At 33.0% G+C, this 18,839-nt stretch overlaps 1 protein-coding gene across 1 annotated transcript in view; it reads right to left on the minus strand.

The window, feature by feature from the left end:
* Nucleotides 1–3,240: 3,240 nt before the first annotated feature.
* Nucleotides 3,241–18,839, minus strand: part of LOC112045573 (uncharacterized) — a 38,549-nt gene continuing 22,950 nt past the window's right edge. The window contains exon 13 of the mRNA XM_024081818.2: nucleotides 3,241–17,716. Within this exon, the coding sequence (XP_023937586.2) occupies nucleotides 17,710–17,716 (7 nt within the window). The 3' untranslated portion in view covers nucleotides 3,241–17,709. The remainder of the gene's footprint in view (nucleotides 17,717–18,839) is intronic.

Here is an 18,839-nt window from a genome sequence, read left to right on the forward strand (position 1 = left end):
CGGCTCCCTGCACTCTTGATGTCCTCGGTCCACGTAGTGAGGGTCGACCAACACGGATTTTTTTTTTTATTCTTTACAATTTAGCTTTTCTTTACAATCTCACCTGATGGTAAGTGATGATGCAGTCTAAGATGGAAGCAGGCTAACTTGTTAAGAGGAGGATGAAAATCCACACTCCTTTTCGGTTTCTACACGACATCGTACCGGAACGCAAAATCTGTTGGCGGTACGTCTTTGCCGGTAGGGTGGTAACTAGCCACGTCCGAAGCCTCCCACCAGCCAGACCTGGACCAATTAAGAAAATCTCAATCGACCCAGCTGGGGATCGAACCCAGGACCTCCGTCTTGTAAATTCACCGCGCCTACCACTGCGCCACGGAGGTCGTCAAAATTGGCGATTTGGATATTAGGTAATCACAGGATAGGAAACGCCAATTATGGAGTCAAGGGTCCAGTTCAGTTCTTCAAATTACCTCAACTGCCAACTAAGTAACTAATCCAACTTTCAGTTTACTTGCAATGTTCTACGAATGCCCGCAGATAACTTACATAAGTTAGTAGGCAAAGTTTACCTTATACCTACCAACTCTTACTTACATACAAGTACAATTCGCCGCCTGTGACCCGCTTTTCGTGTGACAATGTGGGAATCTTTTAGTTTCAAGGATTTCCGTTCAGTTGTAACGACAGACATTACACAGTTGGTTGTGTTCTCAGAGTTTGTCTTTTGTAAGGTCACATCCTAACATACCTGCGTGATATGAAAGGTATTGTATTTTTATTACTTATCTTTTCTTTTCCATGATTTTTTTGACGGCCTCCGTGGCAGAGGTATGCGCGGTAGATTTACAACACGGAGGTCCTGGGTCCTCGATCCTCGACTGGGCCAATTGAGTTTTCTTAATTGGTCTAGGTCTAGCTGGTGGGAGGTTCCGGCCGTGGCTAGTTACCCTACCGGCAAAGACGAATCGCCAAGCGATTTAGCGTTCTAATACAATGTCGTGTAGAATCCGAAAGTGGTGTGGATATTCATCCTACTCCTAAAAAATTAGCCTGCTTCCATCTTAGATTGCACCATCACTTACCACCAGGTAGATTGTCGTCAAGGGCTAACTTGTAAACAATAAAATAAAAATAAATCTGAAATTTAGTTTTTCACTAATCCCTCGGGAATCATGGTTTTTTCCGGGATGAAAAGTACCTATACCTGAAGTATAATGATGAAAAGTAAAATATAAGAATATATGTTAATCTAGAGTATTCCATTACAAATTTCAGCCAAATCGGTTCAGTAGTTGCAGAGTTAAAGAGTAACAAACATCTATACCAACTTCGCGTTTATAATATTAGTAGGATATTTAGGTTTTTCGGGTAACTCTCTCTCTGCTTCATCTGCGTATTGCGACCTACCCACGATCACTTTTATCGGATGTCCTGACGTTAGCGGTACTTAGACTACCTACATATAAGTAGGTATAGGTACGTGGCAGATTAAACGTTTGACGACTATTAACAGTTTCTTTTTTTGACAATAGTCCAACGGGCAGGGTCCAACCTTGATCTCACGAATTAGTCCATCTCTTTAACCATTGAGCTATTGTTGATTTTAATAATTAGCTACCTAAGCTATTTTAATACTTACAAGGAAAAAACCCACGTGGAGTGTTTAACTAGCAGCAATAGACATCAATCTAGAGTCAACCTTAACCCAGTGGCGTTCTGTGGGCGACGCATGCTTCCACGTCGTAGGTACACCTGTCTCCTACGAGCTTTGACTCATGATTGCTATGAGTCAAGCGTTACCGTAAACAATAGGAAGGTACTTAGTTACTTACCTACTTGTGGTCTGCTGAAGCGTACTTGCCGGCAAAGGAAAAGCGCCTTTACAACTATTCAAAAAATGTGTCATTAACCCACAGACTTTTTTTTTTTGGGGGGGGGGGATCTCTTTGTGAGATACCCGACTTACTGAGGGACAAAACGGGTTATGTGGGACTTGCCACTGAAACCCTCTAGGTGTCCACCCTCAGCGCATATTGGGAGACTCCGGGACCTTGACGACCTCTGTGGCACAGTGGTATGCGCGGTAGATTTACAAGACGGAGGTCCTGGGTTCGATCGCCGGCTGGGCCGATTGAGGTTTTCTTAATTGGTCCAGGTCTGGTTGGTGGGAGGCTTCAGCCATGGCTAGTTACCACCCAACCGGCAAAGACGTACCGCCAAGCGATTTAGCGTTCCGGTACGATGTCGTGTAGAAACCGAAAGAGGTGTGGATTTTCATACTCCTAACAAAATTAGCCCGCTTCCATCTTAGACTGCATCATCACTTACCATCAGGTGAGATTGTAGTCAAGGGCTAATTTGTAAAGAATAAAAAAAAACTCAGTTGAACTCGCCGGTGCCCCCGTTGCACTACGCCTCTAGTGCTCGTATAAGGTTAAGACATATACCTGCCATTATTAGGGTTTCGTAGTCAGCAAGGAACCTGGCTTCGAGTCCTGAGTCAGGCTATGAAATACTGAGCTTTTCTTCCAAAAATTCTGTAGCTAAATTTAAAGACAAAAGGATATAAAAAAAAACAAGTAGACATATTTTAACGATATCAGAGATCCTAGTGGCAGTTTGACACTGTAACTATCGCGTTAACGTAAACGCGAATTTCTAAGGAATTGGAACAGCGCCATCTAATGGCACTACTGCACAACTGTTTCAATTCCATATAAATTCGCGTTTACGTTAACGCGATAGCAACAGTATGAAAATATTGAAAACTCCCACTAGGCACACAGAACCCCATATGTAACTGGCGCATTGTACTTAATGTACGTGACGATCACGGATATAGCGTTAGCTTTAGCGTTTACTATTCTGTGGTGACGATAAAATATAAATCAAATCATACAACAACCTTCAACACCTGTGTACCTATTATACTTACTGTTTAGTTACCTATCCATTATAGATACTTACCTCTAAGCTATCTTGACTTTCTGCTCACGCTAATCGCAGTAACTACGAACATGAATCGGATTGTATTTAAACTGGGTCTCTAACGTGCATACGCAGTATAGGAGGACATCTATCCTATCTATTTTCATATAACTTTAAATACTATCTTGTAAAGGAAAAAATAAGATTGTTCTTATCGTATATTTGATAGGAATATTTATCTATGTAATTATCTATATCTGAGCATTCCATGCCAAGGAAAGGGCTTGCTTTAAAATGAAAACCACCAAATGCTACACATACGAACATATTTATTAGTGACATATAATATGGTATAAGTAACTATAATATTATAATTTAGAAAAAATACATTATGGAGTTTCAACGGTACACGGTATCACCAAATTCGAAACAGACATAAGTACGGGGTTACAATCACTGATTGATTAACTTTTTAATAGAAGAAAGATGCGGCTTTTAACAGTTTTTAAGTAGAAAGTCCCAATATTGAAAGCGCAACTTAAATATAAGAGCAACTTGACTTATAAAATCTTAATTGACGTGTAGGTATTTAACATTACGTAAATTAATTCAACGCCCATCGAAAATCATCACTTCATCACATTAGAACCGATCTAAATGTTAAGTTGCGCTTTTGTATTAGGTAATTGATTTAAGTAAATTCGACAATAAAATGGCAAGTAAAGTAATACATATATATCTATATCTTCAATTAAGTAACAAAATGCAAGTGACAAGTTTACTCAAACCACAATGGCATATCTAAATTATAGTTATGATATGCTTTTCAGTGATAAAATTACTAAAATAAGGCGACGAACGTATCACAATAAATATTATTACTAATGATGTCGGTTTATTGGTTGATATTTATAGTAAGTAGTATTTTCGTATTTAAAATAGGTACGTAATTAAAAAATGTTACTCAAAAGCTACCAAATATCTTTATGAACATATGTTATATCGTAATATTAAGTTTTCAATTAAGTATGATAGATACTAGGTAGGTATTTCTTATAAGTACTTTCATTAGCAAAAACCATTCACTTACCAGAGAGAAATTACAGAATTATGTATCTTGCAAATTAATTCTAAAGAAGGATGGACGCAATTTTGTATACTCACCTATATTAAATATATCATACACATAGAATAATATGACATAATATGTATATGCTAAACAGAAAACCAGTATACCCAGAAGTTATATTTTGTTTAGTAACCGATTCTTGCATATACTCGTAAATATATATATATATACTAAATCATTATATGCCGATATATACACAAGACTACTGTATCTTGTAACATCAGTACATTTTGGCAAATTCGAATATAAACATTTCATATAACAATAGATACATGTAAATCTACTTACATATAATAATTTTATAAGAAATACTTTTTATTTGACAACTACTAAGTATAAATATAGAAATGGCATAGTAATTCAAGGTACATAAGCATTTAGTTTTTAATGGCAATAAATATCAACAAAACTGTTAAACGCGCATCTGCATAGGTACATACAGCATTTTATATATTTGATGATAAAATTTATTATTATTATATAATAAAATATGCAAACAGACAAATATATTTTTAATATATCTACCATTATAACAAGCGGTCCAAGGCAAAAGGTTGTACGTGAACATTAACTGACAACTTTATAAATCTATGTCACTTACTTATATGTAACGCATCTACGAAATTACGCGGAATAAGAGCGAACACAACACACAAACAAACACATAAATATATAGCTGACACATATATATATAGCTAACAATAAAATTACTATTTTACTACCTTTGAATATACTGTTTTTTTCGTTTGTAAAATAAGGTTCCAAAAATATTGCAACGTAGATGAAAAATGGATTTTTTTTTATCTTCCTTACATTCAATGTGACATTTTTCAGTATCAGATGTATTAATCAAAATATCTGGATTTTTGTTTGAATGCCCATACTTCAACGATGTGTCGGATTGACGTCACTAAAGTACCGTAATTTGTTTTTACCGTCAGTTTTACCGATCTACGGCAGCTACGTTAGTCCTTGTATGTGATAGAGCAATCTAAGTAGAAGTAACACTGATATATGTACTAAATTCCTCTACTATTGGTATACTTATAAAAAATATAGATAAAAAATGTTATCAACGACATACATATTATTTTTTTGTTCTATTATCCTCGTGCGATCAGTCGACAGACTATGAGCAGAGGTGTTGTAAGTAAATTTGGTGGTTAAAAGCAATCTTCCCCAGTGGGAGCAGCTCCATGTAAATGTTATTTCTGGCTTTCAATCAAATTTGCCGTCTTTTCAAGCGTTGAATCGTCTGTGGTATAGTTAACTGTACAGCCAGGTGATTCGGATGGTTTCTGAGTCTGGCTTTGTACTTGATGTTATTGGTTTTTATTTCTTCTTTTACTGTTGGCATTTCAAGATGTTCGTGAATTTCTGTTATTCGTAGAAACCACGGCATACATATTATAAAATAAAAAAATACTAATTAATTTGAATGTTCACATTATTAAAAAAAATCGCGAGTATATATATATCTTCGACTATGTTATAGCAGTTATAGCATTATTTGGTGTTATTTCAGACATCATAATTATGTGGAGCCATGCAACGATTGATGTCTCAACTTCAAGACGTCAATAGTGCATTGCAGATAATTTCTGGACATATAGTACTCGCGTACTATGGTACTAGTGAACCCAGTCAAGCTTCGCTTTGTATTATTCAACTTTTTAACTTGACAACTCATCCCATTAGCTAGTACAGTTACGCAAGCAACCAATAATAAGCTATAAGCTATAAGCGGCGCAGAATCTCTAGCCGCTTATACATATATAAGATACCTTTTTTAATCGTTAAGTGGTTTCAGACAAGCGCAGAAGATACAGAAGAGGGAGAAGCTCTTAACGTCGTATTATTTTCACATTTTCGATTACATATTAAACGTATATATATGTTGATATTAAACGTATTTAACAGAAAATCAAATAAATGACTAATTAGAACTACATGTTAACTATGCCTCGTGTATGTAAGCTCTTATTCCGCGTTATACATCTATAATTATCATATTATATAATATATCGTTAAAAAAATTAAAATCAACAATTCACCAATATTCTTCTAAATTAAAAAAAGAAATTTCGAAAGACTAAAAAGAAAAAAAAACGACACAGTATTTCAAATAAAAATTGATAACTTCCTACTAACAGAAATAATAAAAATACTCAAAAAAACTCGGCCCACATATCACAACGCTGTACTTTCGAAACTCCGTCTATTATTTTATTCTCTACTCAATATTCATTTAGGGTAACTAGAATTTTGAATAATTGAGACTTAATAAGTTGTCAGTACCTATTATTCTATAGCCCTTAAGGTATGGAATATTACTATTATTCTTGCCTCTTGCAAAAATGTATGGGATCCTGCCTAACCAATAACAGCAAGTGATATAATGTATGGGTTTTTTTTATATACTTTAACTTTTGTTATGGCAAGAACTACCGGAGTGCTATGTAAAAAAAGTTATGGCAAAAAATCATACTTTATTTACATAAAAATATAAGAGTGCGATATGAAATAAAGTCGATAGACATGTTTTAACATGTTCTTGCCTTAAAGAAAAATAAATCGTGCTTACAAGTTACGACTGCAGCTAAAATTTTGGATATATTTTTACAAATATAGAGAAATAATATCTTTTACGTTGATCAGGTTGATATTTTATACAGTAACCAGTAACCGAGTTATAACGTAAACTATTTAAAGTCGTTTTGGCTCGAAAAATATTGTTGGTCTTTTTTTAACCATAACTTTTTCCGCACAGTAATTAGGAACTTTTGGCCTCATTATTAATTTGAATTACATGTTGTTATTGGTATTTAGGCAGGAATGCCGGTTCACCTTTAGTCATTTAAATGGTCAAGCAAATAACACCAATCTAAACGCGATCTCCGGAATCAAATACTAAATAGAAAATAATATAATAGAGGTAATACAAAGTAATGTAAAAAGATTGAATGTGGGCCCAACACACTCTTTATAACAGTTGTTTTTAACACTTGTTTCTCCTAATACTTCTTCACATTCCCTTTTATTACTACTACAGATGGATAAGTACAACAATTTTGATCTAAATCTAGGCAATTCGGTTAGCTTTTGATTTATTAGAACTTGCTCAAACGAATATATAACTATAGTAAAATAACTTTTACAAATATCGGACTGGTCGATAGCCACGACTTGAATATGCCCTAGTAAAGTTCATATATAGCAACAATTTCATATATAACAACAATTTCTACTATAACAGGTTATCGCATTATTGTCACAAATTAAAACAATGTACAAACTCTGTCCTGTTTATTATTTATTTACATTTTTTTAATTTCAGGTACCCCCATAATTGAAATGTTTGTTAAAAAATTACTAGTTGTTTTTTTAGTACGAAAAGAATCTATCTTTACTAGGGAGTTATCCCTCCCTTTGACGCCTCATGAACACAGATTTATAATTTTTTGAATCAATAAAATTTATATTTCCCAGACACCATAACATACTATGGTAACGGTAGTTACTAACTCATATTACAATATAGAACGATTAAAGAGGGTTTTATTCCGATTACCCTATTGCATTTGTACAGATAAAATATTGTGATACCGTGATTAAAAAAAAAGACAAAACTTAAAAATAATTTTCTTTGAGCTTCTACATTCTTCTTCTACATTTAAATGTCAATGCATGTATAAGAAACCTTTTTGAGCAAGTTCTAATGATATTATTACAATATAATAGGACATGACATTAACCCACATTATTTGGCATTCAATGAATACATTGGCATAGTTAGTTGTTTCTTGACTTAATATCACAGGTGGGAATAATTTGATATTACCATGCCCTATACCACACTTGGTTGGCAAGAATCAGTTACATTTGTTTAATATAAATACATAATTATATTTAGTAATTTAGTTTCATATGTTTTTCATTATTATTTATTTAACTAAGCACTGATCGCACATGTTTAATATGGAAATTCCATATCAACGAATAATATAAGAAATGTATAAAAAATATGGATAAGCATTTTTTGTGACTTTTTGTTGTTTTGTGAATTTTAATATTATAGAAAACAAAACTTTAAATTTCATAACTGTTATGAGATTTCAAGTTATGTTGAATTTAAATTAGCAAATTCAAGGACGCGATAAAATTTAAGGGAAAATAACTTATTTATGTATATAATGTTTCTCAGATTAAGAAATATAATTGTAAGGTATAAAATTAATATAAAGATAATAAGAACAGTAAATATGAACCTAGTGGAAGGTGCCTAGTTATATAAATTTCTTATTTCAATTAATATTATAGTAAAAAAAATTACATTTTTATTTGCGCTTTGTAATTGTATATTAGCCTTAACGAATAACTGATTCATCCAACCGATATAATTTGTTACCGCCAATTTTTAATAAAGCCGAACCGAATCAAGTTGTTCACAGCCTTATTGAAGTCTTGGTGGTAAAGATATAACTCCGTTCCCCCTCACACTGTTATGTACCACGCCAATACACATGCATCGCTATTAACCTCTTTGGTGTTCACTTTTGTTAATGGATTTAATTAATATTAATAGATATGCATACAGATTGACGTATCACTTTTATCGACCATGTTATTCAAAAGCTATTTACATGTTTATTGTGTTATATAGTTAACTTTAGAGTTTTATCCTCTTGGCGTATAATACTTAAAAGTTCATTTAGATTAACAGTAAACGATAGTAAATTACTAACTGCATTTTAATCTGATCCACACTCTCTCCCTTTTATCTTTTGATATGGCTTATAACATAAACATCAAGCGAATAAGCAGATGAAGATATTTGACGTGTCACATTTATGCAATATAATATAAAAAAAAAAAATTACACTCATCAACACTTAGTAACATTTTTAATTGTGTTCAAAAATAATATGGCATATTCAGAATAACATGGTCGAGTTTAGTGACTCAATAACAAAATATTTTCTATCTTTTAAAGCTGCATCGTAAGGGGGATAGAGATAAACAAATAATTAAAACAAGAGGCGGGAATGATGTTATCCATTGTTAATGTTCTTAAAATACGGTTGTCATTTGTATTTATTATATCACAATTCAATATATGTCAGATGTTAAAGTTAAAGCGGTCACGGCAAAAGTGTCAGTAATACAAAATCCTTATTTATTTACAGATATTTTGTGTCGATATTTATGAAAATATTCTGAAACTAAGATACATAATGATTTTTGATATTCATTTTGATATGCCTCACAAAATACATATGGCTAAATGGTGCTGATCAGATAGTACACGACTGTTAATTGATATGACAGGAAAACTTTTGTGTCCGACAAAAAGTCCGAGTTAAAGTAATTTAATTACAAAAATTAAACATTGTTGTAGTTAAATTCCTTTAAATTTGTCTTAATTTTATAATTTCTTTCTTTCTACATTTTCTAGTACCTACAGACAATTTCGTTTTTCTGAATTAGCACCTCGATTGTTTGATTGTGAGTTCTGACAAACTTTACTATAGTAAGAAATACCAGTGTGTGTCTTACTGTGGTAAACTATTCAGTGTTCTTACAATAATAATATTATGTTTGTTGATTTATTATAGTCAAGTAATAGGAACTCCTGGCAATCTGAATTACAGTTTATACAGTAAGTAAGTACGTAATTTAATAAGAAAGTAACTTTATTATTCAAATACAGTAAGTTAATAGTTACGTATTTACAATGTCGGCTCTTGCCGTAACCGTCTCAGTTGTTCTTAAAATTATTTTGTAATACATTTATGTTCTTATTTGATCTAAGCCTCTTCTATTTTGTCTCAGTCTCAGGGAATGTATGTTGGTAAGTCTCTTCGTTGCCTTACAATATATGTTCTTCGCATCGAACTTTTTATAAACATCTTAAAAAATATTTGAATGAAACAATTTTTCTTTTTTTAAATAACATAGTAAGTTTCGTGTTATCTAAATATGTTAGAATTCTTAAGGTATTTTACTAAATGTATACATAAGTTATTTTAGGTAATACTTTCCCATACCCATAAATAAGTCAAAAAAATAGAGGAACAGTACCATTTTTGGATAACTGGTACCGAAAACGGAATTAAATTTTAATAAATGAAGTTCAGTTTAATGACAATAATCAGACAAAAATTGATAAAAGGTTTAGCACCCATGAGTCACGTGATTTCGTCGTTTACATTTATTTAAATATCTTAAGAATTCTGCAATAAAAGTACGTACTATCTAATATAACCTAGTTGAAGCAATAACTTTTTTTATTCACATTGAAAATTGCCCTAGTGAAGTGATTATTTGATTAAATAATATATAGTAATTAGTTATTATTAATTATATTGTTTAGCACAACTCGATATTACAGAAATCGAAGATAAATGTTTCAATATATTTTTTTAAATATTTTTTGTACACTATAGTTAAAGGCATATTTTTAATAAGTTTTGGGTTACTCTTAAGATCACATTGTTTGTGCGTGTGACAAAGATTTTGAAATTTTGTTTTGAAAATTCATTAATTACTCGCACACTTTGAATTATGTAGTGAGTAAAAGTATTCGTTCGTAGAATAACACTGTGCCAACATTATAATACTATTGCAGGTTCCAATTTAATTTTTTCAATATCTACAAATGACATTTTTCGTTGCACAACTGGACAAATCAACGCCTACAATAGTCGCCTCAAAGTAAGATCTTTCAATCTCATAAAAAGGGGGTAGTTCAAAACTTTAGTCAAATAAGTTCTAAGAACTTTGACACCCTTTTAGGAATGTAATCTTTATAGATTGTTCGATAAAATTGATGTTTATGGCACAATGCTATACAACATACGGTAAATCTTAAAGCTTAAAAAATCTTTAAACCTTCATTCATGTTTTAGTCAGTGTATTTAAAAGCAATTGTGGGGACGGACTATTTTTTAATAAAAAAAATCTATTGTAAATCCGGTTACACTCTTTCATCTAACATGTACAAGGTGATAATCGTTTTCGATCGTTCGTCTATTATTTCGAGGATTGTCACAAATTCAAATGAAGTTTTCGATTAGTGATTATTCGTTTCCAAAACTAGTTAAAATTGATTAACAATTCTAGTCGTATTTTAATCGTAAATGCTATGGTGTCAAAACAGCCGAGTACGTTGCTCTAAATTAATAAAACCTTTTGCACACGACGACATTTTCACATGCATATGAAGAAACTTTGCAAACGAGTGGTTAGAGCGTTACTAAATCAGTCTAATATACTAATCAATGATTTTATACTATATATATGTTATTAGCACATCATAACTGAGGCGAACTTTAATGGATAAAACGCAAGTGGTAGATACACCACCTAATCATCTAAAACTAATTTGAATAGTTTTGAAAAATCCTTAGGATGACCAAGTTATCCATTAATTACGGGACATCCTGTATACATAATGTAAGTAAACACAAAACTGTTCACGTGTGCGCTCTGAGTATTTATTATTGTCAATCATGGATAATTGAACTGGTTAGTTGTAGTTGGTTATTGAACCAGAAAATAATTTAGGGTTACATGAATTTAACATATTGTACGTTAAAATTTACTAAAGCTGTAGTAAATTCCATTGAAAAGCCACTGATTATTGCATTTAATCTTCTTTCTCTGCTTTGTGCTTAAAAATGTAGCCGTGTGTTCTTAGCACATTAAACTTTGTGTACTCGTACTCTCCTAAATGCCTATTCTATGCTTCTAAGGTTTACGTTTCGCAGAAAAAATCTAGAATCATTTCGCAGCATCAGTGTGGCACGTACGATAAAAATATCTGTATTTCATACAGTGTCGAGATTATCCTTCTCTTAAAGCTATAGAGTCGATATATAAATTATAATATGTATTTTGTAATACTTGGTTACGTTTTGTGCAGATTGTCCTTTACCGCAAGTGTCATGTGTAGTTTTAATATGTACAATAGCCCCACGGTCTTCACTCAGACCAATTACCTTCTATATGACCTGCCTCGATAGAGGTTACCCCTCTGTATAAAGTATATGATCATGATCTAACGTATTCATACAAACTGCGTTTACAGAGTCGACGTTTTATTGTGTTAAAATTACTCGTGTGTGTATATCGATTTAAAATTTATAGTGGTGTGTACTGTACACATAATATACTTATTGGTGTTAAATATTTTCTCTGTGTGAGTTTGACCTTCAAACTACGACAGACAATTTTGTTGGAGATTCTGAGTGCGATACAAGTTCAATAGAAGGTGATTGGTCTGAGGGTCTTCATGACTAGATGTTTACCTAACAGCTTCGAGACTTAACTTCTTTCGAAAAGAAACCTCATTCAATGGAGTTAGTTTATAGGAAAATGTTTCGGAAGCGGTTATGTTTTACTTGTAAGTGTCACTATTGTGACTAATTGTACAAACGTTGCGTTAGAAAATATTTCTCTTTGTCTTTTGGAAAAAAAATGTTTAGAGAACTTTCGCTTCACAATCACATTTTCCTTCTTTACTTTCAAGTTCTTATTGTCTCAATAATTAATTCTTAAAGTGGGGAAGAACATTTAGCGTCGTCCAATCAACGCATACTCCATTGAATAGGTTTGTTCACTCAAAAAGTTATACCCGAAAACTTGGAAGTCTTTGCGCGTCAAAAGTTGCGTACACTATTCAATATTTGGTCTTTTATAAAAACTGGAGTATAAAATTGAATATTCCCTTCTAGTTATTGGGATTTTTATATTTAGTATAATTTTACGCAGGCAAACATGCGCCATTGATAGACAAAAGGTATCTGTTGAGGAAATACTTTACGTATTATTGTATTTCTTTTATCCTCTTTGTTCTAGTCCTCACATTTACCAACCATTTATATTTTAAGCATTAACGATTAACTTCGATAAACTCCAATAGTCCGATACCAAAATGGCGGTATTCCGTAAATGTCTGACGAAACATCAAAATTACGTCAATCTACATATCGATAGAGAAATGTGAGGAACAACAAATATTGGCATCCGAAAAACCGATACCCATGGCACATACATGGAACTTCGTGGGTCCCTTATTTAAGTATATTATCACATATTATTCACGCTTCAAATAGCACACGTTGCCTCCGTAGAGTTATACTAAAGAATCGCACTGTTCTTTAATTAATATTCCACGGGCGATTCTTGGCAAATTTTGGCGCGCCTCGAGCGCTTAGCTCGATTTCAACTACGCGATAAATTCGTATTTTTTTTTTTGAGAGATGTTGCCAGTAAACATATCATTCGGCGATTCTCAATTCACTATACACATTACTATATGTGAATATATAGAAATTACTAGGAAATTCTATTTTTTTGAATTTTATTCGTTTCCTCTGTTGTCATAAACCTGTTTTCAAACTACTGCATTTTTTTCGTTGTTCTTCTTTGTTGTTCTTGGACAAGTCGGACAGAGTGGAACACTTTTTCGAACAGAAAATGAATAATAAAGAGCCACTATAGAGAAGCAGCCTTAGCCTTAGATTTATTATATAAATACAAATAAAATGGAACTATTGGATTACACGAAATTGAGCTTTAAATAAAAAAAACCTTAGTTCCATTTCAGTGTGATCTTACTGCTTTACCAACAATTATTTTTTTATTTGAATCTATAACAAGTTTATGGCCACAGGTGAAATATTATTTTTATACATATAAACACTCTGTTAGTAATTTGGTGAAAATTGACTTTCTCTATGACTTAACTATAATGTAATTGGTTTTTTTTTATACATTTGTAATAAGGTACGTGTTTATTTCGATTTCAACTGTTTTTGTTAGCTAAACGTTGGATAAAGCAACATATTTACACGCTATATGACGTAACTTTACGTACGAGTTAGTTCAGGGATTAGAAATATGCTGAGAGGAGACCCTTTTAGGATCATATCATGCTAGTTGTAACCTAGTTTAATTATTCTTTTCTTTTCTTTCGTTTGTGTGATGTGTAGTCCAAATAAACTTTTCTTTCTTCCTTAAGGTACTAACTATTAAATAATTCTGAAACTAGTCTTAACAACAATTTAGCCATTGACTTCTGTTTAATATGTTGATGTTAAGGGGCTAAATTAGAATTTCTACGCGGCATTTTAGAGGAATGATTTTAAGTACATTTTGCTAGTATTGTGTACAATAAAAGTAGATACACACACCTTTGGAAGTCCATTTGTCTTTGGAAGTAGTGATATGGTGTTCAATAAGAGGTTGACAGACAGGGCGTTAAAACTGAAGTAATGATCTTTACAGAAACAAAACCAACTTTCTACACACAAACCACTAATAATAAATAAATGAATAACAGACATATCTAAATATATAAAACTCAAAAGGTGACTGACTGACACAGTGATCTATCAACGCAAGTAGATGTGAGGCATCTGCTAAGAAAGAGTTATGATCAATTATATCCCCAAGAGGATAAAATAGAGGGTGAAAGTTTGTATGAAACTTTGTCAATTTTACGGCGATTCGGCTGAAATTTGAAATGAAAATAGATTTTACTCAGGATTAACACATAGGCTACTTTACATTCCAGAAAAAGCCATGGTTCCCGCGGGATTTGTGAAAAACTGAATTTTACGCGGACGAAGTCGCGGGCGTCCTCTAGTACTCTATAAATTGTCGGCTCGGGCTTTCTCAGCTGAATACGATAATAAGTGTAAGTTTACTAGTTATCTACTATCTACATACTAACGGATCTTTGTACTTATTATGTGTAAAGGCTCTAGCATTTTGTTATGATTTTGTGTTACATTTCCAATCCCTGAGTAACTCGGAACTACCATATGTATATTTATAATGAGATACAACATGTTAAGTGCAATACAAGTTTCAAGTAGTAGATTTCTTGTAAACTTTTTGTAAATCTTTAATACTTTTTTTTAACTCTACATAAAGGAACTTTCGCAATATATGTTTTGACTCTTATTTTTTTTTTGACTACTTAATACGCAATTTAACAAACATGAGATTTCGAATTTACAATAATACGAATATTCGAGATAATTTGTTATTTAGGCCTAATTAAAATGGCCGTTAATATTCTCGTGTTAATATTCAAACGCATCCTTTTGAAGTAAATACTTTACATTTCTAGATATATCTTCTTACATCTAAAAATTTTTTTTTAAACTAGAAAAGATTTTTTAAATAACCCGATACCCGATTAATAACGAGAAATATTTAAATTTAAAATACATACACATTTAAATTATCTTTCAACGGCTATATTAAAAAGATAATATTTAGTATCATACATAACGACACTGTCTTTAATTGTGTCAATAAGATCATGTGATCCATCGAGTCGCATTCTGTAAGCAAATATTTTCATCGGTTGAAACATCGATGTTCAAAAACAAACGATGTAAAAATTCTCATTTTAAAGTTGACATCTGAATAAATATTTAAGTTTTCAAGTAAGAAACGTATCATATAGTTTGTAAGGTCACGGCGATTCGATGGACAATATCAGAATATCAGAGTTATGACGTCACCAGTGGTCTTCACTAGCATGGCACCGCTCTCTTTCGTTCGTTACGTATATAAAAGAGAGAGTGATATAGTCACAAAGGAGGTCGGTCACAACTAACTTGGTAATGGCCAGAAGTATTTAAAAAAAATATTAATTGTTGGACGATTTAATTACACCTATAGCAATTATTTTTTGGAGCAGAATAAATAAAATATAATTATTTTAAATTGCCTATACAATTTTTCCTTTTACTTTTTAAAACTGTTTGGGGTCTTGAAGCTCTAGGCCTTTTAAGCCTTAAACCATACATATAATATCCACAGACAAACACAATATGACAAACAGTCAACAGTCACTGTAAAGTCATTAAACTATATTTTTAACCTGTGCGTCATTGCCAAAGACTTACACTTATTTAACTTACACTAGGTACAGATAACTCATTAACTAAATATCAGACGAGATTATTTATTTTCGTGTTATTTATTGTTAAAAAAATAATTTAAATGACAAATGGAGCTAATTTGAAAAAAATAATGACAAGAGCAGTCTCTCTTGAATAATTGTGTCCACTTTAAATTCACTTCTAATCTCAACAAAAGATGAATGATGAATTACATAAAATATTCTCCCGACTTTAAAAAGTAAAAAGTTCAATTAGATATAGATTTGCAGTATTGGCTGGTGGGAGGCTTCGGCCGTGGCTAGTTACCACCCTACCGGCAAAGACGTACCGCCAAGCAATTTAGCGTTCCGGTACGATGCCGTGTAGGAACCGAAAGGGGTGTGGATTTTCATCCTCCTCCTAACAAGTTAGCCCGCTTCCATCTTAGACTGCATCATCACTTACCATCAGGTGAGATTGTATTGTAGTCAAGGGCTAACTTGTAAAGAATAAAAAAAAATAAAAAACAAGCTATCGATAAAACATTAGGTTATTTATGAACGTGGCTGACCTCCTTTATAACTCACGCAAAGGCCCGCAGATCTTATGTTTAACTATAGTCACTCTACCTCACGAAGACAGCTTAAGTTCATCTTTGTAACTGCACTTTGAAACTTATCACATTAGTTTTTGCCACAGATTAAAGAATAATAGGCAGATAGAGCGTAACACGGCAGTTATGCAGCCATTCCAAATATAAATTAAATATTATAAGGGTTCCGTTCAGGGGTGGATTTACCAGTAGGCTAAGTAGGCTGGAGCCAAGGGTGGCAGATTTTAGGGGGCCGCAAATTTGACACAAAAAACGTTCTCTACAGAAATAAAGCAAATGTAACGATAATTTTAAAATTTTAATCCTATACATCCTATTACATCCAAATTTATTGACACAATGTAAGGTGCCTAATTGTATTGATTGCGAACTAGGATATCTATCGAATTTAATTAGGATACCTATAGAATTTCAGAGTTCAGTAGGAGCAAAAATTCAATAGCCTACAGGCGGCAAATTTGTAAATCCGCCACTGGTTCCGTTTTTGTACTAAGTACGTTCCGATCCATAAAAAACGAATACTCGTACATTCTACATTCATTACGACATCGCATCGCATCAGTAACTTCCAATATGATTCTAGAAAAATGACGTCTTGTGTTTATATTTAAAAAACTGTTCAATAATATGGAGTATTTTTATAGGTAAATATTGATTTAAAGTCCATTATGATAATAATTTATGTAATAAAATCTTGAAATACAGAACAAAAATTTGCATTATTTGGATGGGTTTCATGGTTTTCACCAGCTTCCGTATGGCTATAACGACTCATTCTGTATCATTCTCTATTCTGTGGTGTTTGCATACTAACATCACTTATTCATGCGAAAACCGATCCGAGCCTGAACACAAACTAAATGCGTCTTTAATGTTAAAGACCAACACAACTTCATTAACCATACTGTCTTCGTGAGATAGATCTATCTATATCAGAATTAACAAAATACATTAAAATATGCAAATTTCAAATCCTTAAAGTTTAAAAGCATTTTGAGATATTAATTGAGATAGTAAACGTGTATAAATATATTTTCATTGGAACAACATTGAAAGTTCTTACGAGATAGTCATTTGTAGCAGGTAACTTTGTGTGGTGGAACACTCCATGTCTTGTAAAGTCTGGTATTGACTTAGAACCTGCAAAATGTAAATTTGAATCATTTTTTATATCAATCAATATATTTGAACTATAAACATAAACGCACAAACAACAAAGATATTCGTAATTTTGTTTGAACACCCATACAAATCTAACGATCATTATGTACCTTCGACGTCATTAATTCGTACCATTATGTATGGGGCGTTTTTCAGGGACCCGCGGCAGTGCCGCAAATCTGATCCTTTAAATCCCTATAGCTCCGAAAGTAATGATCGCAAATACCCGATTAATAATTAGATTACAAAATTGCTTTACTATTAGCATACTCTTAATTTTCCTACAATTTAATTTTAAAAAACTGTCATCATCCCTATTTTTGGGCTTTTATTCAACAATTGTTTTGTCCTTTAAATCCTCTTCTGATGTCTCCGACATATAAATAATAATAACTTACGGCTGGCCAATACAATATAGTAATATATACTCACTCCTGGAGGGACGCTACATCAGTGGATGTGCAGAGCCCGAAATGACATACTAAGCAGTTATTTGATCGGATTATAGTCCAGAGGCTAATCTCCGATAGACAAGGGAAAGAGAAAAAAAAATAACTATTGTGACTACTAACTCAGCGCAATAAATAACAGTGGCGATGTAAGTATTCGAATCGCGATTTATGTGAATAAAAAACAAAACAAAAACTCTTGTAAATTGTGGGTCCGGGCATGATAAGAGTGTGTAAATAAGTGTAAGGTTACTTGTTAAACGGAAACTTGGTACAGTTGCACGGGAACTGCGAGTACAGTTGCACGGAATCTACGCGTACAGTTGCACGAGAACTGCGCACACAGTTGCACAGGAACTGCGCGTACAGTTGCACGGGAACTGCGGGTACAGTTGCACGGAATCTACGCGAACAGTTGCACATGAACTGCGCGTACAGTTGCACAGGAACTGCGCATACAATTGCACGTAAACTGCGGGTACAGTTGCACGGAATCTACGCGAACAGTTGCACGGGAAGTGCGCGTAAAGTTGCACAGGAACTGCGCGTACAGTTGCACGGGAACTGCGCGTACAGTTGCACAGGAACTGCGCGTACAGTTGCACAGGAACTGCGCGTACAGTTGTACGGGAACTGCGGGTACAATTGCACGG

Source organism: Bicyclus anynana, chromosome 2, assembly GCF_947172395.1.
Source record: "Bicyclus anynana chromosome 2, ilBicAnyn1.1, whole genome shotgun sequence".
NCBI classification, from domain to species: domain Eukaryota; kingdom Metazoa; phylum Arthropoda; class Insecta; order Lepidoptera; family Nymphalidae; genus Bicyclus; species Bicyclus anynana.